The sequence below is a fragment of the Azolla caroliniana genome, unplaced genomic scaffold (assembly GCF_043228905.1).
Source record: "Azolla caroliniana isolate FFs.n. ecotype wild unplaced genomic scaffold, voAzoCaro1.0.p SCAF_8, whole genome shotgun sequence".
Classification (NCBI taxonomy): Eukaryota; Viridiplantae; Streptophyta; class Polypodiopsida; order Salviniales; family Salviniaceae; genus Azolla; species Azolla caroliniana.
This window is the reverse complement of record NW_028230443.1, coordinates 13,352,230-13,370,998: the sequence shown is the minus strand read 5'-3', so window position 1 is coordinate 13,370,998 and position 18,769 is coordinate 13,352,230. Positions and strand designations below refer to the sequence as shown.

The window sequence follows — 18,769 nt, the reverse complement described above, 5'->3', positions numbered from 1 at the left end:
ACATATCCATTTGGATTGTGTTAAGCAAGTTTTAAGATACATGAGTGGAACAATGGATTGTGGTATTCTCTACAAATCGGCCACACCAATCTGACTCAAAGGGTACATAGATGCCGATTGGGCCAGCTATAGAGTCAATCGACGATCAACCTCCGAATTTGTCTTCTCGCTCGGCAGCGAAGCAATATCTTGGAGTAGTAAGAAGCAACCTATCGTCGCACTTTCGAGCACGGAGGCTGAAGATAGGGGCGCAATCGTGGTTGCATGTGAAGTCGTATGGCTCAAGAGGATTTTGAAGGATTTAGGCGTTCCCATCAAGGATCTGACTCCCCTTTACTGCGACAACATGAGCAATATCTATTTGGCTTGGAACTTAGTGTTCCACACACGCACAAAGCATATCAAAGTGCACTATCACTTCATTTGAGACCACGTTCAGGCCGATGATGTCGACCTTCAACACGTCAACACGAATCTTCAGACAACAAACATCTTCACTAAGGCCCTAGGAGTCGACAAGCTTCGGCAATTAATGTCATACCTTGGATTGACAATCCCTGATTTGCCAAGCTTGAGGGGGAGTACAAGAGAGAACCGGATACCGTCCAAATTGGGTATGAGCTGAAGTGGACACCGGAGATCATCCGAACCAGATACTAGCCGAAGCGGACATTAACCGAAAGGAACCGACCCGAGTTGAGCTTGAGGGGGCGTGTTGAGAATCAAGCTCAACCTAGTGCAACGTGTGAACACACCCTTTGAGAATCTATGATCACTCAAAGGTCAAGAGTCACACCGCTACTCTCTACACATTAACTATGTGTCATAGAATCATATATAAAGTTCTATGACACATAACTAATAAGTTCCATATTTCCCATGACTACGAGTCTTCACATTCCCCAAGAGAGAGTAGTTTTTGTAGTGAGTTAATGAAGAGAGAGGGTAACCTTATATAAAGCACCCTCCTCCTACTTCATATGGTGTGGTTGTGACTCCTTGTAATGCTACATTTTGTATTTACTATTTTACTTGTGAATATACACATTCTTCTTAAGTATTCTATTTTCCATTCTATCTAATCCATCTTGTGTTTTCCATGAATCATATATAAAGTTCTATGACACATAACTAATAAGTTCCATATTTCCCATGACTACGAGTCTTCACATTCCCCAAGAGAGAGTAGTTTTTGTAGTGAGTTAATGAAGAGAGAGGGTGACCTTATATAAAGTACTCTCCTCCTACTTCATATGGTGTGAATATACACATTCTTCTTGAGTATTCTATTTTCCATTCTATCTAATCCGTATTGTGCTTTCTCTTCTCTCCTCTCTTTCCTCTCACACATACAAGTAAGTAACACACATCTCTTCCGCTGCACAAGAATCATATCCGCTTCTTTACAATTTTTATATCTTGCGTATTAGAGATCACATTTCCCCCTCATATGGCTTTAATGAGGTTCAAACCTTTGACTTTCTTGTTCAACTAGTTAGATTTGACCACTTATACTCTCTTCAAATGTTGGTTTAAGCTTCTCTCCTTTGCTTACATCTTGAACCGACACCTTAACCTATTATACAACTTGGCTTTTACGTGTTTTTCTCCCTTCACACATGAGATTGTGTGCGAAGGAGGTTGGAGAAATTGTTACATGTAAAGTTGGGCAAAGTGATCCCAAGTATCGAGAAATTGCAAAATCCATGCCCTCAAGATGCATCCTTACCACCAATCAGAACGAAGAGATTACATGCAACATTCAATCTTATACAGAAATTGAGTTTGAAGGATTTATGTCAAAAAGTATAATCAAGAAATCATCTTATGTTTTTACTCCTTTGGACATATGAGATGGTTTTAAAAACCACAAGGTTGACATGAACAATAATGTCATTCCTTGATTTCTGTCTAAATTATTCATGGTTGATTTTGGACTATAGTAACAATGTTAGCGTTTTAAAAACCACAAGGTTGACATGAACAATAATGTCATTCCTTGATTTCTGTCTAAATTATTCATGGTTGCTCCCTAAGCTTGAGCCATGTATCATTACTATGAATTAAGACTATCACATCAAACACGACTGAGAAATGTTTTGTGTGCAACCACTTGGGTATTGTCTTTTCATTAACTTCCAAAACGGTGACCTTGACTTGTCCATACAAAGTAAAAACATTATTTCAAGAATTCACGTGTTATGTAAACAACATTTAATATACTCTCAAAATCACATTTTTACCCCAAATTAATATATTGCACATTGACCCCTAAGCTTCCCATATGCGCACTTGTTGTGGCATTGAACGACATGCTAATCCTCATATTGCTCCCTCTTGAAGAAAATTTCTCATTCTCATAAGGAAATATGAGAAAAATAAACAAATATTTTCCCCCAAGAGGTGTCAACACGCTAAGGTGTAAAACCAATTGGGCGCGCTAATGTGAACCCTCCAATTCTAATAATATGAGGAGAACTTCCTTACAATCAACTTAACCCAACAATAAACTATTAGACTGCCAACATGAGGCCTTACCTTGAAATTTCAATTTTTACACACCTTAATTATTACAACATATATTTTCCCTAATTTGCTAAATGTCACCACAAAATGTAGAGGTTGAATGCTTGACCTTTCGGTCTTTGTTGAACAACATTTTGCACTTGTCAAGTCTCGACTATGCATATTTTTTTGTCTCCATAGCCTTCAACTTATGTCTTGTTCATAGATTGTTGAACAAAATGACCCATGGGAGTATTGTACATGGCATATTAAGCTCAAATGTTGTTGGAATCTATAATTCCATTGGTGTGTGGAACAATGAATACTCCAACCGTCATTGGGCTTAGCATAGGCTCAGGATGAAATCATACATTGAGAAGAGTAACAACATAATTGCTACAACACAAATGGTGATAGCCATATTTTGTATGCGGACACACAAATTCAACTTTTCGAGCATGTTATTTTGTACAATGTACTCGTGAAAATCATGTAATGATGATTGTAACAAATGTTTAAATTGATGACTGATAGCCTTGGCCATAATAATGATCACCATAATGATTTTACGTGATTCAAATAATTGAGGTAATGATGGGACATGCCAACCAAAGTTTTGTCATGAATATTTGATGCATAACCATATATATAACCTTCACTCGAAAGAATTGAGATACACACGTACTCTGCTAGGCCATTTTTAGGATTGAGGATCTACTTGATATTGATGCTCCCTAGCACAAGACCATTGTCATGAGCTTACAATGTTTGTCTCGCGGGTGATATGCCAATGAGAAGGAGTTGATCATCTTAATGAGTCCTCAAATCAGTGGCAAAGGAGTAACAATCCATTCAAGACATAGCCGTGGGTTCGGATAGTGCTTGCTCACTATCAACACTTGACGGCGGGGGTAGAGAACGACGGTTTTGCACTGTAAAAGGGGAGGAGTACCACCTATGGGTAGTTGTGCAACAACCTAGAGATGTGTGTATATAAGGACATTCTTATAATGGGCAATCATTAGCCCGACATTGTAGCAACACATGGGGGGGGGGGGGGGGGGTAATGTTGTGTCATGCATCATCAAGCATTTGCAGACGTGCGATGGTGCCAATTCATGTCTTGGCCCCCGACGCTTAAGACGTGTGCATGGATGGGCCCAAGGAATATAGAATGGAGCTCGCAAAGTGTTGTGAGTGAGCTATATGTATAAACATACATAATAAATAAATCAATGTACATATGTATATAGAGACGGACAATGTGCGTTCACACTTGTCCGCCTGGACACGAACATTGGGCCCCGGGAGCTGTACGAGCTCCCCACATCTCTCTCTCTCTCTCTCTTCCGGAATGATAAAGCTATTCTCTCTCTCGCTCGCTCACTCTCTCTCCCCGTAATCATAAAACTCTCTCTCTCTCTCGTTCTCGAGCAGCTGCCACACACGCTTCGCTCTCATCACTCACTCTCTCTCTCTACCCCCCGCCTCTCTGCCTTTTGTGTGTGTGTCCGCGCGCGCCTCTCTCTCTCTCCCTCTCTCTCTCTCTCTCTTTCTCTCTATCCGTCATTTCCGCCATATGATGTTGGTTTGTTGTCCAAATCATTGACAAACGCAGCAGGGCTCTTTACAGCAGCTTGCCCGCCCAATAGCACCCACCACTCAACCTCTGCCTATCCTCTCCTTCTCTCCTTCTCTCCTTCTCTCTCTCTGCCCACCACGCTATGCAGCAGAAGGCTTTGGATGGCAACCAGAGCTCAGTCTTTCAACCTTTCTCAGCAATGAGAGTAGTAGCTAAGCAAGCAAAGAGGATAGTGGAACAGTGACATGAATCCTTGGCGAGCTCCAGCTCCTCACAGCAGCACGGAAAAGAGTAGCAGCAGCTGCTGCCCCGCTCCCACTTTCAAAGCAGCAGCAGCAGCGGTGGCGGCAGCGCCCATGTTGATGTTTCCAGGAGAGAATATCCTTGTTGCTGTCAATGCAGCTAAAGGGGTATCTCCACATGCCTTGGAATGGGCCCTCAGTAATGTTGCCCAAGCAGGGGATCACATAAGCTTGATTGCTTTGTTGCAAGGAGGAAAGAATGGTAACTAATTTATACACTCTATAATTAAACCACCAATTTTCAGTTAGTACCACTATTTCATGCACCCCCCCCCTCTTTCCATCTAAGAAGACTGAGAATCTCAGGCCATTTTGGAGTGTATACATATATATATATAATGGTTTCATGGAATTGTGATGAATGGGAGGAGCTCACTATATAACTTTCTTTCATCAATACACACACATACTATTTTAAATGGCGTATTTGGTTTCTCCAGGGAGAAGGATATGGGGTTTCCCGAATTTCACTGGAGATTGTGCCACTCGAGTGAGTAAAGGAGGCAATGCAAGAGAGATGGAAGAGGAAGCAACCGATTCTTGCTCTTCTATGATGCAACAACTCCACAATCTTTGCTATTATAAGAAGGTTAAGAATGTTTATTCTTCTTATAACTACTTGAGAATCAAAGATTCAAATTTCTTTGAATTGAGTTTCATAATCTCATGTATGTATATATATACTCATCGTTCTTGTTCTTATTTACAGGTTAAAGTAAATGTGAGAGTAGTGCCCGGTGCAACAAATGGGGCAATCGCACTTGAAGCTCAGAGAGTAAAAGCAACCTGGGTTATATTAGACAGGCAAACAATACTCTCTCGGATCTAATACATTATGTATCAAAACAAGAAATCCAGTAATTTAACCTTTAGTTAGTTTTCCAACCGTTAACTAGTGTATGCAAGCATCTTATTTTATCAGGGAATTCTGTGGTTTTTGACCCTTAAGATTGTGGAGAGTGAATTTTAATGTCCTAGAAACTGTTTTGATAGTGCATGCAATAAATACAGCCATTGCTTAAGACCAGAACCCACTAGATTGCCATGTTTATACAGCTAGACTATAAAGGATTAAGCTAACCACATGAATCTGTATGGGATAACTTCGTGGGATCGAAATACTGGGCGATGTCTCTAATGTCATGATGTAGCACTTCCTTCTCATTGTGATTAGGATCTAACCTCTTTGTTTTCCAATGCAGCCAGCTGCGGAAAGAAGAGGCCAAGAGCTGCATGCAAGAGCTGCAATGCAACCTAGTTATCGTGAAGCGCAATGGCAACGACGCAAAGGTCCAACGGCTCAACCTTAGGGCAGGGTCAGAAAATGGGGCTCATCCTTACATTGAAAAGAATGCCACAACTACTGCCATATCAGCAAATGCAATGATTGCAGAGATAGAAAAGGATGTCTTACAGAGAAATCTCATCCCACAACCTCATGATGTTAGAGGAACAGGCACATTAACTGTTTCAGAAAGAGCCAATTCTTGTGGAAGTCCGGGAGGGAGAACGCCTTTCACTGCGACTGAAAAGGGCACATCGTCGACATCGAGCTCAGAGCATTTCACTTCACCCCTCACTAGTGCTGAAGTTGGAAAAATCTGTTCAGGTCGCAATGGAGATGGCCATGAGAGCTTGGTCATAGAAACAGATTCAGCCTCTGACTATGATCCTCATGATGCCAACTCTTGCGATGAGACTAGCAGTGATGATGCCTCATTTGGTGGCATCGTCCCAAGACGACGGTCTGTATTATGCAGAACAGCTCATGCCAGCCCTGATCAACAGAGGACTAAAATCTGTAATGTGAGACACTGTAGGCCTTCTCAGCAATGGGGGGGAGATTGCAACTTGACAAGTGGTAACTATGCTTTACCAGCCTGAGTTTTCATCTTAGCTAATGTACCACAACATGTTTTAGACATTCTATGTCACAACACCTTGTAGACGTTTTGCTCATGTGGGAAAGAGCATACTGTCCCCTATGTTTTGGCCCGATGTTCAACATCTTGAGCTTCTATGATCCACATTCCTAGATGGTAAATGTAGGGGCAGGGGAATTTCCCACTCTGACCCGAGGCAGTTCATGATCTGGCTTGCCTACCAAAGATCATAATATTAGGAACTTAAACTGCAATCTGGGCATATAGTCAGAAGCTTTCTAAGGAAATCTTGTGAATGTATTCGTTTGTTTTAACTTGTGTTTTATCATCCAAACCTGAAAGCTACACACGAATGCGAATTTTTGTTGTTCTGATTTGTTTCGACTTGTATTTTAGCATCCCAACCTGAAAGCTACACACGAATGCGAACAACAAATATTAGCTCTAATTCCGCGAATGTGACACCTCAAATGGTCAGGGGACATCAGAGATGCACCTCTACTCCTGCATCTCCTTTAAACTTTTCCAAGAGGTTCACAGGTCCTCCTAGGTTATCATCCAGGGTGAGAGAAGGCGGCATCATCCTTCACCATGGGAGCTTGGCAGCAGGACGAAAGGAAAACACTTTCGCTGATGAGAAACAACACTATTGGCATGTACAAAATAAAATGGGGAAGTCTGAAAGAGTGCTGGGAACTCAAAATTTTCTGGACAAGTACTCTACTTGGGACCATGACTCTGAGATGATACGGAGTGGCATTGCATTTTCGGATTTGGACCGTACTTCGAGTGTGAGAAAAGCGGTGTTCTTATCAAAGAATATACCTCCAGGACCTCCACCGTTATGCTCTATTTGTCAACATAAGGCTCCAGTGTTTGGAAAGCCCCCGAGGAGGTTCACATATGCTGAATTGGAGCTTGCTACAGGTGGCTTCTCTCAAGCTAACTTTCTTGCTGAGGGAGGTTTTGGGTGTGTACATAGGGGGGTCCTCGCAGATGGCCAAGCTGTGGCTGTCAAGCAACACAAGCTTGCTAGCACTCAAGGTGATATTGAGTTCTGTTCAGAGGTCGAAGTTCTAAGCTGTGCACAACATCGGAATGTGGTCATGCTGATCGGATATTGTATAGAAGACAAGAGGAGGCTACTTGTCTATGAGTTTATTTGCAATGCATCACTGGATGCACACCTTTACGGTAAGTAAACATGCCTTCTGCAACATCTCTCTCTCTCTCTCTCTCAGAAGAGGGTTTTATAGCTCATTCTTAGTGGTTTTAATGCTTCATTTTTAGGTAAAGATAAGGGCTGTCTAGAATGGGCAGCACGCCAGAAGATCGCTATCGGAGCAGCTCGAGGTCTGAGATATTTGCATGAAGAATGCCGTGTTGGCTGCATTGTTCATCGTGACATGAGGCCAAATAACATTTTGTTAACCCATGATTTCGAGCCGATGGTAAACATTTTATATTTTTTGGGCTTCGAGGGGGTAATGCTACTAAGGATGTAAATCCTTATGAGGGAGAAACAAGAATTTCTGGCTACCTTTCTTTTTTGCTCATCAAATTCGTTGGCTTTATGTTTCAGGTAGGCGATTTCGGACTAGCAAGATGGCAGCCTGATGGTGATCTTGGTGTTCAAACACGGGTTATCGGTACATTTGGGTAATGCCATGATAATCCTGAGAGTATATGATGTTGGTGATAGGCATATATATAATCATGGTAGTGTGAATCTAACATGAACCACAAAACACACTTTACCAGATATCTGGCTCCTGAATATGCACAAAGTGGACAGATTACTGAAAAAGCTGATGTGTATTCCTTTGGTGTGGTTCTTGTGGAGTTAGCAACTGGACGGAAGGCGGTGGACCTTACTCGACCCAAAGGTCAACAATGCCTGACTGAATGGGTTAGTGTGACACTCTTCTTAGCATGCTTCCATTGTCTTTGGGATGGTAATAATGTAGTAACCTTGATGGAACAACCATAACAATGCATTAGGCACGTCCTCTTCTGGATGAACATGCAACGCAAGATCTAGTTGATCCTCTTCTAATGGGAAATTACTCGGAATATGAGGTTTACTGCATGCTCCATGCAGCATCTTTATGTCTCCGAAAAGATCCAAATCTCCGTCCTCGGATGTCCCAGGTACACATCCACACATAATACATATATCTATGGTACTGTATATATTAACTTCCTTACTTAGCTCAAACAAAGTTAATAAAAACATGCATTCATACTCATGGGCTCCAACCAACACTACATGCATGCATGCAACCATTATGGTCACAAACCTTTGTTTCTCTTCTAAACGTCTATAGCCATTGGTTGTGTGGGTTAAGGTTCTCCGGATACTAGAAGGTGATGTGGTTATCAATACAAGTGGGTCAAGCACAGCATGCAGCCATAGCAGCAGTAAGGTGAGGCCCAATGGCGGCAGGCGAAGAAGAACTAGTGCCCTCGGCCACGCGATGAACTGAGTAATGCCATCAACTGAGAGTAATTTGGCATTCAGTAATCACTGCTTCAGTGGGGAACTCACCTGTGCCAACAGCTGCCGGACGTAGTAGCAGCCTTTGCTGTGGGTTCAAGTGAGTAATGCCATCGATCATGAGAGTAACTACCCGGTTCCCCCCCATTCTCCTGATCCATTACCTGGAAATATTACATCTTATTAAAGAGTGTGTATCATATAACACCTTTTGCCATGATTACTTGTCACATAAGTAGCATGGATTTGTATGATAAATAGAGTCAGGCATGGTATATATATTTTGAACAAGAAGAAGTGTTTTGAGATTCAAGAAATTGGTGTTTGGTTACAGCGGTGCTGTGCACATCCATCAACATGATCCGATTAGATCTTGTTAGACAGGGAATTGTCCATCAGATAGACAACTTCTGTTTACAAATGAATCAAATGCTCAGGTCTTTGAATGCAGGCATCCGTGTGTGGTGTGGGTTAAAAACTGATTAGTTACTTATTTTGAATGGCGATAAACACTAATCAATTCAACTACTAATGAAATTACCACACAGTTAATAAAGTCAAAATCAGTGAAGTTATATTACTCATCCCATCGAAACCTTATTAGCTGATCTGTCTTCGGTGGATCGTGCCTTAATTTGTCGAGCTTTTACAGTTTATTTGTTTGAGAGATCTTGATTGCGAATATGGAAATTTATGATGTTATGTGATGGCTAATCAAAGTTAAAACCATAAATGCGTTTCCAAGGTCAAATATGTTATTGCATGAATGTATGGAGGTGCAACGTATGAAAGTATACTTGTGTACCATGAGATTTAAAAAGATGATAAAAGTCTACTAGTCTACATGCATTTCCACAACCATCCAATAATGACCTTGTTGCAATGTACGTACTTAACACTTGAGCCTCCTCGGCAAGTTACAATTGGCAACGATTTGGTACAGGTTCAGGTTTTTGTAAATGGTCCCTTTTGGTTTGGTTTGGTTTGGTTTGGGGTTGTACTGATTCGGTTGATTGGTTATTGGTTTAAATGGTTTGAAACCGTGGTTCAAATGGTTTGCATGTTTAGGATTGACACTCATAATTTTATTAAATATTGTTTTGAACATTTTAAGACTAATTTTGATGTTTGAAAAGAAATCTTTAAATTTTGAAAAATTAAAATTGAGAAACATTAAAAAATTTAAAAATAAAAATGTGAAAATTTGAATTTTCACCAAACTTGAAAACCAAAATCCCAACAGCGGAACTATGGTTTAAAACTGTTCGGTTTGAGCTTGAATTTTTTGTAATAGTTTGGTTTAGATAGTTTCGTGGTTTGGTTTGGTTTGATTAAAATTTCAATTTTTTTAAACGGTTTGAGTTTGAAACTCTCAACCGAAAGGCATATGTATTATGTTGAGCAACAAAAGAAAGCTTGAGTGAAGTTTAGACATGGCCATTGCCAAAGCTTTGTGACTAAGGTCTACAAGGCAAGGCAATGCAAACGTAATGCTCAGAGGGGATATAGAGACGTGTAGTCTTCTTCTTTGCCTAATACCACAATCTCCAAAATCTAAATTGTTAGGACTAACAACTTGTAAAAATATAGAGGGGAATATGAGAATTTCTCAGGAAGAGATCTCACTTTAACCACTCCGTTGTAGCTATAATATCTATTCACTTATGCAAGACTTTGTTGTGATAAAGCATCAAATCTCTCTACTAATAGAAAATTAAATATTCATCTGTGTTATATAATCTTGTTTCCCCTACATTTAATATGGTATTAGAGCTTTCCACTTCTGCAATAATCTTCATTCGCATAATAAGTCTGTGACGTGCAAATATGTGCGTAAACATTTTGGAATGATGAAGCCGCCTTCTCTGCTTTAAGTAAATGCACGATATATATACATATTATATTGTTTTGGACAATAATATATTCCCTTCCGATCACGCAAATTGCATGTTTCGTGTGATTAATCTCTCTCCACAATTCTGGTTATTACTTTAATCCAAATATACCTGGTTGATTGTTTCTAGAGATTGATTCCTTCCAAATATTCCATTGCAATGAAAAACTTGAATCCAACGCCTCCTTCTTTGATCGTGTTGTTTGCTCGGAATAATTCCTCAGAATTAAGAATGCATTTTTAACGTTTCAATTCCTCTTTTCCTGAGGATGAACCTCTCAAGGCTACTGTAAATTTAATTGGTAGACCTAATCAAGACTCCAAGAAAAGAGGCATTCGGTAGTTTGTCGCCGTTATGATGATGAGTCCCTCCTAATTTTTCTACTTTAAAACTCTTGTGAAACGGCAGCGAACCAATCTTAGTTTCCCGTTATCAATCCCCGCATAATTTCTCGAATCTGCTACCACTGCAACGAGCTTGAAGAAGACGAATTTGCTACTACAACAAGAACTAGAAGAAAATGAAGAATAGCATTGGAAGCTAGCAAGAGCCAAGTCTCCTAAATTCTATTCTGATGAGGAAGAAGTACAGAGGAAGCAATTCCTCAAGAGAAGCATCGCATCTCTGTCTCTGTCTCTCTAGGAGGATGTGAATATACCATGTCCCTTTCCCTACTGCATATGAATGAATATACCATTCCATTGTCATGACGGAAGCTTGCAGTAGAATGTGTACGTATATAGGTCCTTTCGCTGCTTCTTCTAGTCGCACATATGATGATGATGATGATGATGATGATCTTCTTCTTCTTCAGCAGATTGAGGCAATAATGGTAGGATATCTGTTAGGAGTTATTCTATAATGGATGCGATACGCAGGCGCGTGACCAAATTAAGAGATCACGTTCTACAAAATCTATCCAAGAGCCCACAGCGGCAGCAGGTAATCCTACAGGGAACGCGATTTCTTCCTTTCTTTTTCCGCCTTCTATTGCAATGCAATTTGCTAACTAAGCATTACTTAAGGCATTAAGGGGTGCATTAGTGACGGCAGGAATACGTCTTCTTGCATCATGATTTCGAAGGAACTGAGGGGGAGATTTGATGATGTTGAGATGTGTTCCAAGGAAATATTGTTGGATGCCTGTAGTTTGAGGGGGGGCTCAAATGTATTAACTATTTCTCATGTATACCACCACTTGGTGGTGTGCAGGTTTTGCCGAATGTGGAGAATGAATCAGAAAAGGTTAGGAGGATTCAACGGCGGCAACAGCTCGAAGGGCTTTTCATATCCACACGAGCAGCGAAGGTACCAAATTTCCTGACAGCTTCCTGATACTGTGTATATTGATTGGTATTCAAAGAATCATAGCTTATTATGTTTCTCCACAGTGGTGGATCATAATTATTACTTCGACACTAGCGTTAATGGCTAATTGAAGTATCTTTAATGCAGCATTTCCAGAGGGAAATCATCAAGGGCATCGAGAGCTACATATCTGCTGGCTCGAAACAACTCGAAGCATGTATGTCGAGATGCCATTACATGCCATGCATTTTTATATAGACATACTGCCATGTAATATTACATTACATTACATTACGCACCCCTGATCCTCTTTGTAGTCCGCTCCTCTTGTTATGTGAAGAATAATCAATAATTTAACAGAAGTATAGCCTCTGATCTGGTGAATGTTTACAATGCCATACCTATTATTTGCAGATATATATTATATGCAAATTAGTGTATATAAGATCAGGCTGCCTGTATACACTAGAGATCACAATGCCATCCCATCCCCAACTTGAACAATAAAAGAAACCATGTCCTGAATCGAAGAAATCAGTATCGAGCTTTTCTTGACACAATCATTATAGCATTTAATTAATTTTGTATAAATGACTTTCTTTCCTTCTCTTTCTTCCAAGTTCTGATTTCATGCCCTGTAATTCAATGATTTGCAGCTAGGAGGTTGGCTGAAGAATGCACAACCTATGCCATGGAAGGTCCTAATCCTAGATGGCCACTATCCAGAGTGGCATATGTTCTCGGAAAGCTATACCTACAGAAGGAGAAAGAAAGAGAGAGTTTGCACCATGCTCTTCGAACTCAGGTAATACTGATCGATCTAAACTAACAAGCCCCCTCCACAGTAGATGTTAAATATAAATGATCTACTACTGTATGCGATTTGTGTAGCAGGATGGGTTTCCTTGCTCAAACGTGATAAATTGTGGCATATTGCTAGAAAGAAAGGGGATTAAAAGAAGCATTAAGCATGCTAGACTTGTCTTTTCTATAAGAGCTTTACATAATTACTTACAATGGTCTGCTTCTAATAGGTTCTAGAGCCTCTCAGAGCTATGGTTGTGAGTGAGCGATTGGAAGATGCGAGAACTTTGTGCGAACGCTACGATCACATGTATCAAGAAGTCGAAGCGAAGGTTATAACCTCCCCTCTTCTGATCTTTTGGGGGTCTACTTCCTACGAATTTAAGTGCATGCCATGCATGACCTTTCTCAATATTCGTGTTGAATTTCGAAGCTTTGTAAAAAACCAGGCTATCGAAGTCTCTCGGAGAAAGGCAAAGTCATGTGAGCCGTCGCTCGATGATATTCCTGAGTACCGCACCAACAAAGTTAAAGACTCTGAAACGAAGCTCGCGGAGCTCAAATCTGCACTTGCAACCTTGGGGAAGGAAGCCGCTTTCGCCATGGTCGGAGTAGAGAACCAGCAACAGAAGCTTACACTCCAAAGGCTTATTGCAATGGTAACTACCCATAATCTATCTATCTAATCTATCTGTCTGTCTGTCTATCTATCCATCTATGTATGTATGAATGTATGTATCTATATTGGTAGATAGATAGGTAGATTTGAAAGTTAGAATGTATGTGGCCTTGCTATGATGATCTGCTTGATCTGTACAACTCGATAAAAATACTGTGGGACAGGTAGAAGCGGAGCGATCATATCATGAGGGTGTCTTACAAATCCTTCAGCACCTAGAGATGCAGGTGCAGAGAAATCTGTGAATGAGGTTCTATGTGTCAAAAGTTTGTTTTGAAGGGATTTCATGTATTCTTATGTGATTGATTGTTATACTGTTGAACCATGACATACATCAGATGGTCTCTTTTGACAAGCAGCAGCAGCATCATGGTGGTGCTCCCTCCATCCGCAGCTCTCCAGATTCTAGCCATGCCCCATCCACACCAAGGTCATCATCGTCCGGCAAAGGCAAACTCAAGCCGAATGCCGGCCTACACGAAACCGGCATGCCTGCACGAGGAGCTTTCCTTGCTCAGGTACCGTAGTTGTTGTATCAATGGAAATCTCTGGGTATAGAGATCAAACTGGGTCTGTGCCACAGGATTTGAGTACACAAATGGATAACAAGATCAAACTGCTGTAGTTATTAGTAATGGTGTGGGTGTGAGAGGAGGGGCTTGTCATTCATAACCCTAAACCCTAAACCCTAAACCCTAAACCCTATGTATATGATTTACGCGCAGGTGATGCATTCCTTCGAGGCGCAAGAGCCCGGGGAACTTTCTTTGACACTCGGAGACATCGTCGCAGTTCGTCAAGTGAGCGATCCATATCCATATACATACTTTTGTTCATTCATATGTTACCCTTGTTGTTGCTTTATGTTCTCTTACATTAGGATTGAATGGCTACTTGTGCTCTCTCAAATTTGCTTCATATTTGGGCTCCAATTATTATCTACGGGTTGGGTACATTGTATTGAAGTACATATGTATGGTAAACACATACATTGATAGTTACAACAAAACATGCTTCAATGTCGTTCGATAATGATCCAAATGTTCATTTCCATGTGTACTCATCTATCTACCCACCAATTGGGGGAACTAATAACAAATGCATCATCTCTCATGTGATTTCAAATGAACATGAGGATATCTTCCTCCATTACGAATAACCATCTCATGAAACAAAGGGAGGATATCTCTTACATTTGGGTGACCTAGAGCACATTCATGAGCATCATCACCCCTAGTTTGAATGCAAAAAAACAAGGAATATGCCAATTGCTCCTCATGTTGCATTTTCAATCAAAAAGAAAAAGGGATAGATTTAAATTATGAATATTTCAAGATCTCATACTTATAATTAAACATGTTTATTAATAATATTATTATTATCAACATAGCTTCAAAACATCGTGATGAAGCTCTCAAACATGCATGTTTTATATGGTAAGCATACTACACCCACGTATGTGTAGGGGAGTATGGAGAATGTATGCCCTTGGTTTAGATTAAGAAAAAGAGAGGTTATCCGGTTAGTATAGACACTTGCAACAAGAGCATGACTTGAGGTTAGCGTCATAGTGCACAATGTGTGCAAAAAGATGGACTTGAAAACAAGCAAGCATATTCTGAAGACAAATTCAAGTTGGCAAGATTGTAGGTTCCTATAATATCTTAAGGTTATAATGGTTAGTCCGTCAATTTCATGAACCTTCTTGTTAAAAATCCAACCACATAGACAATACTTGATGGGGTTGGCAACCTCCTAGGATGGTTATCCCAAGGAATATCCTTCATAGCAACACTACTAGTATCGGTAACGTGTGCATGAATTTCACTTGCAATGCTAATATTATGGAGTGAATGTATCAAAGATATGAATATTCACAAATACTTCACTTTTTTAATGTTTAGACTTCTTGTGGATGTTTTTATCACGTATGATATACTCTAATGCAAAGTTGTATTTATCATAAACAAAGAGAAGACCATTGCCCTAGGAATATGCAGACAAGACTAAGTTGCATAAAATGTACCTGATTAATGGGTGTAAATGGTGACCAAGAAATCTGCAACTCATGATGAGTTCTTGAAAAACAATAAGAGCAAACATATATTATGCATGAAAGCTTTTTATGGTTTTGATCACTAACAATTTATTCTTGTAGGTATCCCCAAATGGCTGGGCAGAGGGAGAATGTAAAGGGGAATGTGGTTGGTTTCCTACCTCACATGTGCAAAGAAGGGACAAGGTACCAATTAGTCTAATGGAACCCGGTTTCTCACTAGAAAGGCCAAATGGCAAACATATAAAATGAGAAAAAACATTGAAATAATTAGTGTTATATGAAGTTGAGCTAAATGAACGCTTAACTTTATTTCATGTAATGTTCTTTGGCACAACCTTGTTTATATTCATTATATTGAATCATGTGTAAACAATTTCCGTTGACTCTATATTGTGTAGAATGCAAGGAAGAGTAATTAAAAAATTGTGAAGCAAGTGAAATGACAAAAATTACAGAGATCAAGAAATAAGGGTGAGAACATGTGTAGAATACACCCCCTTAAATTTGAGGATGAACTAATTTGGGTGCAAAACTAGAACCCTTATTCCCCCCGCATAGAAGGATAGTGGAGTTAACAAAAAAGTATTTTGCCCAAATGCCCCTTATCAACCCGTTTGTTTATTAATTGAATTCCATCAATGTGTATGACTTCTCACTCAAGTAGTCCAAAAGAGGCTTTCCGCATATGTACTATGACTTCTCACTCAATCATTCACAAAATAAGTTTGAACAAGGAATCCCATCTACCATGAGCTCTCTTTCTTGCAAAGGATTGGTTGTTTATTATGCATTTCCATCGATGTGTATGACTTCACACTCAAGTAGTCCAAACGAGACTTTGTGAATATGTACAACTACTTCTCCCCCAACTAGTTCGAAAGAGAAGTGGTGAACATGTACTATGACTTCTCACTCAATCATTCACAAAATAAGTTTGAATTAGGAATGCCATCTACATGAGCACTCTTTCTTGCAAAGGAATTCCTCAAGCCACCTTCATATACTCACTTGGAAGTGTTTGGTTGCAAGGTTTTTTGCGCACATTTGTAAAGAACTCAAAAACCTTGAGCCCAATCATGTAAATGCGTTTTCCTAGCATATGGTGATGAGGGCGAAACAGGGTATAGATTTTGGGATCCTCTGAAAAAGAAAATAGTATGCAATGATGGAATTATCTTACAAGAAAATCACATGGATAAACAATTCATAAAGATTGAGAACTTTCATGGTGTTGTATTTTTTAGAAGAAATATCTTTTGGATAACAAAATGTGCATGTTATACAATAGAAATACTTACTGTAAATGTACTTGCAAATGCAGAAAATTATCAGCCAACCATTGGCCATAATAATGATCCACTAAATGTGTAGGAATAACTAGGACAACAAACTATTAATGTTGTGGAATAACCATGCAAGGCGCCAAATGTTAGACAACGGGTTCTTCTCCCACACTTAAGCCAACCCCTCAACCTCAACCCAGTCGTACATCATGTTTGCTCATGAGCACTCTACAATGCTCACCGACCCCATGGATGCTCGCTAGAACGAACTCCCGCCCCTCTCCTCAAATGGAACAAATATTTCAAGCCATGAAGAACCTCTTCCTCCGAGTCACACATACTAATCAATCCATCATGCACTTCATATCTTTGTAGTAGGAACACACCTCTCCAATGGCTCACTACACCTTGATGACAAACATAAGATGACATTTCGAACCCAACATGGGTTGTTAGAGTTTCAAAGGATGCCCTTGGGTCTTTCCAATGCGGGTAGGACCTTCTGGCGCATGGCCAATGCAACATTTCAAGATTTCATCCAAGAAGGGGTTGTCATATTCTACTTGGATGATATTCTCATACAGGTGCCACCACCTCTAGGTGCTTTGTCAAGTCTTACAATGCATCCAAGACTATAACCTCCAACTTCAACCCAAGAAATGTAAATGGGGCACGATAACTCTTGAAGAACGGCACTAAAAATGACTGGATTGAAGTATGTCAACAAAAATTCCAAAAGGTAAAGGAACTTATCCAAAGCACAGCCACCCTCGCCTTCCCATACTTTGGGCGTCCCTTTATGCTCCAAACTGATGCTTCTAATGCAGCTTGAGGGCCATCCTTTTATAGCGAGATGATGAGGGGCATTGGCAACCCATCTCCATTATCAATCATGTCATAATAGCAGCCGAGTAAAACTACTCGGTGATTGAAACAGAACTATGGGCAGTGGTATTGTCATTCCAAAAGCTACACCCATACCTCCATGGGATGCCAGTCCAAGTTGAGAAATATCATCAACCCCTCATCATACTACTTCAAAAGAACCATACCTCCATGGGAAAAATGTGGAGGGTCATGTTTCACACATTAATACTACATATGTTGCACCTAACTAGAAACCATATTTTTCACTGAATAGGAAAATTGCACACATCAATGTATGTTAAAGCTCGTCTTGTTGTTTGTCATTGTACTAACTACTTCCATGTGACTTAGCTCACATCCACTACGATGTGAGTTGGGGCACAAATGGTGAGAGTAGTTGTGGAATGTGCACACTTTGTCTTAAACATGTTTTGCCTTTTACACCATTCGACTATGCTTTCCACACATCTTGGACCAAACCCAATCCTTATATGAATTTCTCTACAATTGCAATGTGCACTCTCGAATTTGACAGTCATACGTAAAGTTCTTGAATGCCAAGAGTCGTTAGTCACTTTCATATATACTATGTCAAAATGTTATATTTTTTATTATCTCACAGGTCATATTTGACCTATGAAGATCTCTCTCTTGTCATTCTTGCCCTACTTTTATTATGTTCTTGTCACTCTTCTTCATCATTTTGGTATGGAAATGACATGCATATAAAAAATAATCAAAATGAAGAAATTCATCAATAAAAAAACATATTAAAACAATACAAACTTCATGTAAAGAATCAGTGATAATTCTGTGTAGCGGAAGAACTGTGTGTGTGTGCGAAGAGAGAGAGAGAGAGAGAGAGAGAGAGAGAGAGAGAGAGAGAGAGAGAGAGAGAGAGAGAGAGAACTCGAGATTACAAAAAAACAAAAACTGTATTACAAGGAAAACAAGAATAACCAACAACATTACAAAGACAAGGAGAAGGTGCTTATGTACTCACCTTCTCTCTAAGTTCTCTCACTAGCATTGCCTTTTGGGAAAGAGGCCGTGTCTTAACTACTTAAAGAATATGTGTCATAGGACATTAACTTCTATGACACAC

General features: G+C 39.9%; 2 protein-coding genes across 3 annotated transcripts; both read left to right on the top strand.

Moving 5' to 3' along the window:
- The first annotated feature begins 4,282 nt into the window (after positions 1-4,282).
- Positions 4,283-9,217, top strand: LOC147861038 (uncharacterized). The gene is made up of 10 exons (XM_087323476.1): positions 4,283-4,591; positions 4,830-4,978; positions 5,099-5,193; positions 5,592-6,250; positions 6,669-7,466; positions 7,563-7,723; positions 7,855-7,931; positions 8,034-8,181; positions 8,274-8,423; positions 8,621-9,217. The coding sequence occupies exons 1-10, from the start codon at positions 4,333-4,335 to the stop codon at positions 8,756-8,758; spliced, it is 2,634 nt and encodes an 877-aa protein (XP_087179602.1). The 5' UTR covers positions 4,283-4,332; the 3' UTR covers positions 8,759-9,217.
- Positions 9,218-11,410: 2,193 nt separating this feature from the next.
- On the top strand, positions 11,411-15,876 carry LOC147861037 (SH3 domain-containing protein 2-like). 2 transcript variants are annotated; one of them, XM_087323175.1, is made up of 11 exons: positions 11,420-11,606; positions 11,877-11,972; positions 12,120-12,189; positions 12,629-12,777; positions 13,007-13,108; positions 13,226-13,435; positions 13,620-13,682; positions 13,794-13,973; positions 14,181-14,255; positions 15,614-15,766; positions 15,797-15,876. In XM_087323175.1, exons 1-10 carry the CDS (start codon positions 11,526-11,528, stop codon positions 15,761-15,763), a joined length of 1,176 nt encoding a protein of 391 aa, XP_087179301.1. In that variant the 5' UTR covers positions 11,420-11,525; the 3' UTR covers positions 15,764-15,766; positions 15,797-15,876. The 2 variants fall into 2 exon arrangements, with proteins under 2 accessions (XP_087179302.1, XP_087179301.1); XM_087323176.1 differs by having other exon boundaries at positions 11,411-11,606; positions 12,120-12,193; positions 12,633-12,777; positions 15,614-15,876.
- Positions 15,877-18,769: the final 2,893 nt, after the last annotated feature.

What these genes read in the sequence shown, in the direction of transcription:
- LOC147861038 (XM_087323476.1), top strand. Translation starts at nt 4,333, where the DNA reads ATGAATCCTTGGCGAGCTCCAGCTCCTCACAGCAGCACGGAAAAGAGT. An exon ending in CGGGTTATCGGTACATTTGG is followed by an intron (nt 7,932 to 8,033) that starts GTAATGCCATGA and finishes ACACTTTACCAG; the next exon opens with ATATCTGGCTCCTGAATATG. An exon ending in AACAATGCCTGACTGAATGG is followed by an intron (nt 8,182 to 8,273) that starts GTTAGTGTGACA and finishes ACAATGCATTAG; the next exon opens with GCACGTCCTCTTCTGGATGA.
- LOC147861037 (XM_087323176.1), top strand. Translation starts at nt 11,526, where the DNA reads ATGGATGCGATACGCAGGCGCGTGACCAAATTAAGAGATCACGTTCTA. An exon ending in AGAGCCCACAGCGGCAGCAG is followed by an intron (nt 11,607 to 11,876) that starts GTAATCCTACAG and finishes GGTGGTGTGCAG; the next exon opens with GTTTTGCCGAATGTGGAGAA. An exon ending in ACCATGCTCTTCGAACTCAG is followed by an intron (nt 12,778 to 13,006) that starts GTAATACTGATC and finishes TGCTTCTAATAG; the next exon opens with GTTCTAGAGCCTCTCAGAGC.